The sequence below is a fragment of the Salvia splendens genome, chromosome 2 (assembly GCF_004379255.2).
Source record: "Salvia splendens isolate huo1 chromosome 2, SspV2, whole genome shotgun sequence".
NCBI lineage: Eukaryota > Viridiplantae > Streptophyta > Magnoliopsida > Lamiales > Lamiaceae > Salvia > Salvia splendens.
The window spans coordinates 40,109,255-40,118,372 of NC_056033.1; the positions used below are offsets into that span (position 1 = coordinate 40,109,255).

Consider the following 9,118-nt stretch of genomic DNA (forward strand, 5'->3'; position numbering starts at 1 on the left):
ATTTTATTTTATTATATAGTTAATTTAATTTGAAAAGGCAATATTTGTGGGATAAATACATGACTCTTACGAAATATATCACATTTGTTTCATATTAGTATAAAAAGTTTGAAGTTGACATAAATCATATAAAAAAAAGTTTCATTCGTGTTTTGTTAACTTTTTACTTATATGACGTACAAACCATAAAATAAAGATAAAATATTTTGTACCAATACAAAACAATCATAAAACTTTTTGTACCAACATGAAAAAATGATGAAACATTTTGTACTTTGCATAGACAAAGAGTTAACGCTGTTTAAATACATATAACGGAATGTACTAAACTGAAACACGAATAAAACTTTTTGTATGGTTTATATCAACTTAAACTTTTTATACTAATATGAAACAAATGTGACACATTTTGTATGAGTTATGTATTTATCTCAATATTTATTTATAATTTTCTTTCTATTTCTCTAACTCCCCTTCAACCAAAAACCCTAGAGAGAAACCTTCACCATGAGAGGAGCTCTGCTCAGAAATCTCTCTCTCTACACTCGCAGTCGCCATTTCTCTCTCTACCACAGACCTACAGCCATCGTTTCCAATGCCTGCACCACTCTTCATCGTAAGCTTGTTGCCACCGACAATGCGCAACATTTCAACCATTTCCCATCCATAATGCGATTTTTCTCTTCCGAAGATGGCACCCAAGATCCCGACGCGAATCCAGAATCCGAATCTCCCGTCGCCCTACCTGAGGAGAAGATCACTGCGGCGGTTGAAGTAGGAGACGTAGATAACAAAGGTGGTTTTCACGAAAAATTGAATTCGATTAATTGTTACATTTTTCATTGCTCTTTCCTTCTGTTTTGTGCAAAATAGTAATTAATTGATTTTATTGAGATCAATTTTCCTACTTGTCTAATCTATTTGCTAAATGCAAAATGTTTTATGAGCTGCTTTGATATGTTTTATTCCAATTATCGATTGAAACCTTATTATCGATGTAAGATGTTAGGGTTGGTTTTGTTTTCTGATTCTATGCGACTTCGTTGGCTGTAAATTGGTTTGCAGAACTGAAAGCGCAGGTAGAGGATTATTTACAAAACGCTAATGAGGAGGCAATCCCGAAGGTCTTCGAGTCCATTTTAAAGAGAAGGCTTTCAGATAAGCATGAAGAGACAGATGATGAATTTCTGGATGAGCTCTGTCGAGCACCAATAGACAATGTAGCTGATGAAGATTTTGAATCAGATTTGGAGGATGCTCTCGAAACTGATGATGAAATTGATGATCTATGCAATGCTAGGGATTATGTGATGGAGAAAAGGTCGTCTGATCCATTTTTCAACATGACTGACCAGAAATGGAACGAGATGATCAAGGAGGCTACTGAGCGTGGTCATCTTCAGGATACAAAGGAATGTGAAGACTTACTAGAGGATATGCTTAACTGGGACAAGCTTTTACCAGGTATGATCGTATAATTTGATTAAGTGTTGCCTGGCAAATTTTCATTCTTTATTTTATCTCCATCATGGATTTTGTGCTTACTTAGTTTGAATGGTCGGATGAAGTTGTTCCTGGACATGATGGTCATTCATCTTCTCATTTAGATGCTCTTGGATAGTTTACCACTTTATTTGAATGCAAACTGTTACAGGATTTGACTATGTATGAATTCAAATGACGGAATGAACTGTTGATAATAATCAGTAAGATCTCCCAATTTTGTTTACCTAATTACCTTAACGTATATACTTCTAAGAAGCTAAGTTGCATTTATACCTGCGTGTTGTTCTTGGAGTCTGCATGAATAACTTCAACATGGTTTTTACAGTTTGTCAACTTGGGCATGTGATAAATCTGCGTGCAATGCTTCTGTCCCCTTCATAGAGTAAGATTAGTGTGTATGCTAACTAGTACCTTTAACACATAATATCCTAAAATTGTACTCCCTCCATCCCTAATAAATATGAACTTTTAGTCCGTCCTTGAAAATTATGAACTTTCCAATTTAGGAAATACTATAAACACTACTAATAATGTGGACCCCAATATCCACTAACACTACTTTCACTACCTTTTCTCTTCCCCTCTCTTACTTTACCAATTTTGCATTAAAACTCGTGCCTCACCAAAAGTTCATATTTATAAGGGACGGAGGGAGTAATTTTATTAACCACTGGTCATCCTGGAATCTGGATACGGGTCACTTGAGGCACTCATTCTAGATTGTGCAAATTAGTGGCCCGTCTTTTTTGGGTTCTTTGAGTCTGGGGAGGGAGAAGCAGTGGGGAGTGAACCTATGACCTCTCACTTTTTACATAGGGTGGTCAAACACTTGGGATGTAAAAGGCAATCTCTAGCTGCATTAGTGTGGATGTAAATGTTATTCATTGTCAAACAGACCTCCAGACATGCTAACTTTCTTTTAGAGCCCTTGCATTTTAAATATCAATTCAGGATTTAACTTCGCAAATTATGTGTCTTGTTCTTACTAACATGAGTTGATTGGAACTGTGCTCTTTTTCATTACTGGTCAACAATTATTGATTATTACTTTATGTATTTATCAATCTGTGATTTTGAAAATGGACTTGTTTCAGATAAGATAAAAAAGAAGGTGGAAGTCAAGTTTAATGAGATAGCTGATAGGATTGAAAAAGGTGAGATTAATGATGAAGAAGGTTACGAGATTTTCAAGGAGTTTGAAGACCAGATGGTTTTGGAATGTATGAAAGAAAAAGAACCCCCTCAGTTTGACAACGACAGTGACAAATCCATGAATTGTGAAATGAGGGTGCGTTTGACCTGGTTCGCAGGCAGTGGCGCAGCGCAGCAGGAGTGTGAGTTTCGGTACTCTCAGCAGTGTGAGTGTCACCTCTTTTTTCTTTTTTCTTCTACTTTTCATCTCTCACTCTCAGTCGAATTACTCCCATCTCCCTCCCTCTACTTTTGAATGGGCTGTGAAGTTTAGATAAATGGGCTTTTATAATAATTTTTTTGGGGTACAGTTGTTCTCCCTCAGTTCAATGTAAATCCGCCATTGTACAAGGATGGCCAACAAGGTAGGGGAGCAATTCTCAGATGGCGATCTCGGGTGGTCCTATCTCCTGGTGGTGATTCATGGCACCCGAAAAATAGAAAAGTAAAGTTGTCTGTAACTGTGAAGGAGCTTGGCTTATCTAAGCATCAACTTGTGCGGCTGAGAGAATTGGTTGGAAAGCGTTACAATCCAGGGAAAGATGAACTGATGATAACCAGTGAAAGGTATGTCCATTTGCTTGTCCATCTGAACTTATGGTATCTGAACATCTATATTTGATCTACATTTGCTTAATTTCAGCTGAATAAGATCAAATACCATCACTGTGTTATGAACATTTGACCATGGTATTTTTTACTTAGATTCGAACATCGAGAAGAGAATAGAAAAGATTGTCTCAGAACTCTATATGCTTTGATTGAGGAGGCTGGAAAAGCTAAAGAGATGGTGCACGAAGCTCGAGTTTCAGACATGAAAGAAAGACTCAAAGCCAACCCAGACTTCATGCTGAGATTGCTAAGCAAGAAAAAGGCATCAGCCACAAATCTAGAAATTGCATCATAGGAACTAGATTGTTACCATAAAACCAGCTTTGAATCATCAAATGGATGCACGTTTTGGAGCGTCAAATGTTTTGTTTGGAATTCACTCTAGCAAATCTGGCATTGCCATTTTGAATCTTGTATTTTTTTTGTTTGGAAACTGAGCCTGTAATAATAGGTCTCCTATTTCTTGATGCTGTACGATGAAATTGGATTAATTGAGGGAGAAACAAAACCAAATTTGAGAGAGAAACTTCATTTGGCATGTTACAAATTGGAATGAAGACACCTTCAATAAGTTGGATTATTAATCATGAAGAAGGCATTCATGGAAAAGAGAGACATGTCAAAGGTTCAATGCAACTATGTCTTCTCTAGAAAGAAATAAGGGCATCAAAGGATTACAGATTGAACTCCTTATACAGTCTAGTATTATGTTTATATGGAGCAACAGAAATGATAAAGAGTGAAGATGATAGAAAAACAAAAATCAATATGAAACTGAATAAAATAGCTCCTCCAAAATTTCCATCCCAATCACCAAAATTCCTAGAGGCAGAGAACTAGCTATCAAGCAACTACAAATAATAAGACGGTTTGAGACTTGAACACTGGCAACTCTCTTAAAAAGCTGTTGACACACCTCGTATTTCTTCTTAAGGTACGGTAAAGGGCCAGGCATGGGTAGGAGCATCCATTCAGTGATCGAGAAGTCTTATGTCCTCCAAGTTGCACGGCGTTTTAACCAAAAGAACTTCTGGCGCAATTCAGACGGCCTTTGTGCTTTTATGACATAATATTCTTTCTTGACTATCATTTGAAATTGTTCTCTGGACTTTTTATCAATATGAGGTGATCGTAGCACAGTATATAAGACTCGTGAGTCGGGCAATGCAACCTTCTTAATCAAGTCACAAGTACCAAACTCTTGCTTCATCTCTTTATATCTGTCATCATCTTTGCTGCCTGTGAGAATCCAAAAACAAACTAATCACATGATCTAATGTTTGAGACAACATTAGCAACTGACCAAGGAATATACATCTCCAACCAGCCAACAGAACATAGTATAGAATAGACAGGTATCCAAACACAAAAGGCAATAGTAGCTAAAGATGCATACAGCAAAATGAAATGTCGTCATACTATTGTTTACATCTAACTCCTTACAAACAAAGGTGAAGGTAACCAGGAGAGCTTTAGAGAAATAGCAGGAATAAAGGAGACAAAAATCACAATGAGCTTACCTAATAACTGACCAAGATCTAAACCTTCTTGGGTGATGTCCACAAAGTTCTTGTCTTTGTAAGATTTCAGATTTTGGATAGCAACCTTATCTATAGGGTCCACCAAGAACAGAACCTGCAGCAGAAAGAAAATTATGGACATCAAGAATGTAGGCAAATGCAAGATTGATAGTCGGATTTAGAATACCTCAATACCATTTTTGACAAGTTTCTTCAGCAAGGGTGTATTCCTTGCACTAGTTACGCTGTCAGCCGCAATGAAATAAATATCATTCTGATCAGCTTTCATGTTCTCAACATACTCATCCAAGCTGATAACATCCTCCGTGCTTTGAGAAGAAAAAAATCGAAGTAATGGAGCAATGCGTTTGCGGTTCTCACGATCCTCAATGCAACCTAACTTCAAGTGTTTGCCAAAATTCCTCCAGAGTTTCATATAGTTCTGCACATAAGAAGTTAAATTACCAATGGATACATCATACAGTAGTCCGGGAATTTACTGGGCAGCAAACTGTCTATGCTTCTCTAGATATTAACTGAATGAAGCACAATCAAAACACAAAGTATATCAGGAAAGTATATATATACCTCTCTATCTTCACTCATAGATATGCCACGGATCATGTATAAGGCCTTGCGCACCAGACGTTTCTTCATAATGCGAACCTAAAACAATATGAACTTGAGAATTAGGTCATTCATACTCACACCTACACACACAACATAATATTTTATATCGGCATCAAGACAACCACTAATCCTGCATACTTACAATATGGCTTTCTTGAAGGATTTTGCGTGAGACGTTTAGAGGAGGATCATTTGAATCAACAACACCCTTGACGAATCTCAAATACCGTGGTAACTATTACATAGAGAGCGTAAACATATATGGGTTACAAATACCTTAAATAAACAATCCGGATATAAAGACCAATTAATTTTCTCTCACCAATTCACCATCAAAACCATCAGAAATGAATTCTCCTTTTACAAACAGCCCTATATTCTTTGTCTTGGGGTTGATAATGTCATCCTTCCCTGAGGGTTTCATGGATGGCACATATAGTATAGACCTAAACTCAACTTCACCCTGAAAACAACTAAATCGAATAAAGACAACATCTCGTATTTGTGATTTTATACAAGTCTCGGACTAATATAGCCCACACAAACAATAATTTGTACCGGAGAAATAACAGAAGTAAGTAGCATCACAATAAAAGGGGTGCAAAACAGACATCAGATGGAAGATTTATAAACAACAAAGAGAATGTTGTCAGAAGGAAAATGTGTAACCTCTGTCTCAAAGTGTGAAGAGGCAAGGGGTTCTAAATAATCGTTAAATGTTTTCTTGTAGAACTCATTGTACTCCTCCTTTTTAACTTCATCAGGGTTACGCAGCTGCATCAAAAGGAACTATTAAAATCTGAAAGATAGCAGCTCTGGTAGCAAACATAACAAATACAGATACAAAAGGCTAACCCATATTGGCCGCCTCTCATTTGTAAGCTCCCAATCCCAATCCCTTCCAACTACACTCTTGGTCTTCTTCTTTTTCTGTGACATCACAAACAGAAAAAATTTCACCCGCTACACATAATTGTTACTCCATAAAACAATTAGAAATATATAACTTTCTACGTATATTCACCTCTGCTTGGTACTCATTTTTTTCAGGTGGCGGAGGTGGATTAGCTGAAGCAGCAGTTGTCTCATAACGACACCCCATAAAACGCCCCCTTTTCAGATCAAATGACGTGGTGCCACCAATAGCATTGCTGCTGCCGGTTGTCAGCACAGAGGACCATCTCTTTGTTGGATCACTCTCTCCGGACTAATCAGCATAGAAGATGAGGACTTATCATCAACAACAAACAACAATGGCGTAGGGCGTGAACTCAATTTTCAAGAAGAAAGATGCAATTCATGAAATTTTAATTTAAAAAATATACATACAGCATAGTAGTATCGAAGCACAATCAAAACTGTCAAATACTAAGTAAATGCTGACATTTAGAAGGAGAAAGAGGAGCATACGAGCTGATGGTCGATGGAATAAATGGCGCGATTGCGCGCAGCGCCGCCTCGGAGGATAGCCGGCACGGAACGCCTCGATAAGCTGTACATTTCGGAAGACAGACAGCGGATTGCAGCAAATTTTGAGATGTGGGGGTAGGGTTTTCGAAGGTTTTTCTGGAGCTGAGATGACGAGAGGAGAGAGAGAGGGAGAGAGAGAGAGATTGCTTTGGGCCTTTCATTCATTACATGAATAGTTGGGCTGGGCTAGTAGACTTGGGTTATCATCTATGGGCTTTATCATAATGGGTTACTGAATTCTCAATTAATCATAGTATTATTTTGAATGTTTTAATTATTTATTTATTTAGTAGTTTTATTAGAGTTAAAATTAGGTTATCATTTTCCCAATTTTCGTATGTCGCCTTAGGTTATGGTGTCAAGTTCATATAGCTATTGTGTCATGTCGGACACGTGTTGTTATCAATTTGTGTTAACACAAACTGAATCATGTCACTAAAGGGTTTATGTTTCTATTATGTCAGGTCGGGTTTGTGTTGTTATTGGTCTTGTTAACATGAATCGAATCATGTCGCTAACCAGTCGTGATCAGGTTTGAATGTCACAAGTTGGATTTAGAATTGTAAGCATGAAGTGTTTGAGTTTGATAAAAAAATATTATGCTGTGTATTTATTATACTATTGTTGATGCTCTAATAAGCTTTATATTTTTCATATGGGGAGTGGCTTTAACGAGGATGTGAAGTGATAGAGGAAGAAAGGGGACAAAAATCTAAATCACATGGCATGGAACATCACACGTTGGGAATAATGCTTGGTCCACACAATTTATTCAAATTTCCTCTTCTCTCCAAACACTACAACTCGAATTATACACATCATTATTTCATAACTACAATTATTGATATAGAAATCTATGAAGATCAATGTCTTTAATTTTTCCGAGCCACTGTCTCTAATATATTTTCAATCTTCGATTATATAGTCGTGATTTAGCTTCCCAAAATACGTAGAACTAAATCAAACATGTTAATAATGAAAATAAATTAAATGAAACACTAGTGCATAATCTCAGCAATTAAACGTGCGAAACGTGAAAAAGTTCAATCCCTAAACAAAATGTTCACGCATGATAAATGAAGGCTTATAACTTAGAACATTAGAACAAATTATATTTTAGAGAGGGTTTACTTTGAATAATATGACAAATTGATAAATCGTACTATGATTGAGTTTTTAATTTGAAGAATAAACTAGTTAAACAAATTAAAAATAATTAATCTATCAGGATAGGTCTATGTCTCCCTGTTAAATGGTGCAGAAAACATTATGGAAAGGAAGAAAGGAAGAAACTGTTTTGTGTAGAATATGATGATTATTCCATTGTATAGAGGACCCTTTAAATAGGGTGTAGGAAGCAATGTACATGGTAAGATCCTTAATTACAAAATATTCTGTCAATCATCTAATTGGAGTAATTGATTCTAATCACAATCTTTCCTTTTCTAACACTCCCAAATCAAAGCCGATCTGGCCCGGCCCAGCCCGACTACAAATTAAGCTATAGTCAAGATGAGTGAACCACTTCAAATATGTGGAGAATGGAACTAAAATTGAATATAATTGAACGTATAATTGATAGCTTAAATTAACATGGATCAAAACTCAAAACTTGAATCTACCTCTTTCTCAAATACACACATACACACACACATTCATCTTTTCTTTTTCTTTTTGTTTTAAAGAAAAACACTAAAGGAAATTAATGTTAATATATGGATGTACATTGGTTGTCACTGGGAGAAAGATAGTCCCTTTTATGTGATATGTTTATGTTAGGTCCACTTTGTAACATTTAGATGCCTTCCTTTGAATTATCGATACTATCATTTGGAATTTTGTATGTTATTAGGTGATGTTATTTTTCACATTGTACTCCTAATTAATTAAAGTGGTCGTGGACTTGTGGTCTAGAATTTGGAGGCATAAAGTTGGACAGTACTATTACCAATTTAAATTAATTATACTCGAGCTTTGTGTTATAACTAATTTGGAAATTATAGTTTGAGTAACACAAAATGATGAATTATGTCTAATGATTTTGTTACATAGGATGGAATCTAAGAGACTGTCTAGTGAAATATCATAGAAGCTGGATTGGGACCAAAATAAGAAGTTTTTGGTATCTCTCTTTTCTTACATTTTATATTAGACGAAAGGCTTGAATCATATCAAGCGGCGAGGAACAA

At 36.2% G+C, this 9,118-nt stretch overlaps 2 protein-coding genes across 2 annotated transcripts; one reads left to right on the forward strand and one right to left on the reverse strand.

The window, feature by feature from the left end:
• The first annotated feature begins 457 nt into the window (after positions 1-457).
• LOC121792807 lies at positions 458-3,835 on the forward strand. Its single transcript, XM_042190907.1, has 5 exons — positions 458-796; positions 1,066-1,464; positions 2,601-2,864; positions 3,009-3,264; positions 3,403-3,835. The coding sequence occupies exons 1-5, from the start codon at positions 508-510 to the stop codon at positions 3,602-3,604; spliced, it is 1,410 nt and encodes a 469-aa protein (XP_042046841.1). The 5' UTR covers positions 458-507; the 3' UTR covers positions 3,605-3,835.
• A 93-nt stretch (positions 3,836-3,928) lies between these two features.
• Positions 3,929-7,071, reverse strand: LOC121792808 (heat shock protein 90-6, mitochondrial-like). The gene is made up of 10 exons (XM_042190908.1): positions 6,870-7,071; positions 6,484-6,666; positions 6,315-6,389; positions 6,129-6,233; positions 5,782-5,922; positions 5,602-5,694; positions 5,418-5,495; positions 5,017-5,271; positions 4,830-4,944; positions 3,929-4,548 (listed from the first exon to the last, which is right to left on the reverse strand). The coding sequence occupies exons 1-10, from the start codon at positions 6,957-6,959 to the stop codon at positions 4,298-4,300; spliced, it is 1,386 nt and encodes a 461-aa protein (XP_042046842.1). The 5' UTR covers positions 6,960-7,071; the 3' UTR covers positions 3,929-4,297.
• Positions 7,072-9,118: the final 2,047 nt, after the last annotated feature.

What these genes read in the sequence shown, in the direction of transcription:
- LOC121792807 (XM_042190907.1), top strand. Translation starts at nt 508, where the DNA reads ATGAGAGGAGCTCTGCTCAGAAATCTCTCTCTCTACACTCGCAGTCGC. An exon ending in GTTTCGGTACTCTCAGCAGT is followed by an intron (nt 2,865 to 3,008) that starts GTGAGTGTCACC and finishes TTTGGGGTACAG; the next exon opens with TTGTTCTCCCTCAGTTCAAT. An exon ending in CTGATGATAACCAGTGAAAG is followed by an intron (nt 3,265 to 3,402) that starts GTATGTCCATTT and finishes TTTTTTACTTAG; the next exon opens with ATTCGAACATCGAGAAGAGA.
- LOC121792808 (XM_042190908.1), bottom strand. Translation starts at nt 6,959, where the DNA reads ATGTACAGCTTATCGAGGCGTTCCGTGCCGGCTATCCTCCGAGGCGGC. An exon ending in ATTCCATCGACCATCAGCTC is followed by an intron (nt 6,667 to 6,869) that starts GTATGCTCCTCT and finishes TATGCTGATTAG; the next exon opens with TCCGGAGAGAGTGATCCAAC. An exon ending in TCCTTCAAGAAAGCCATATT is followed by an intron (nt 5,496 to 5,601) that starts GTAAGTATGCAG and finishes ATATTGTTTTAG; the next exon opens with GTTCGCATTATGAAGAAACG.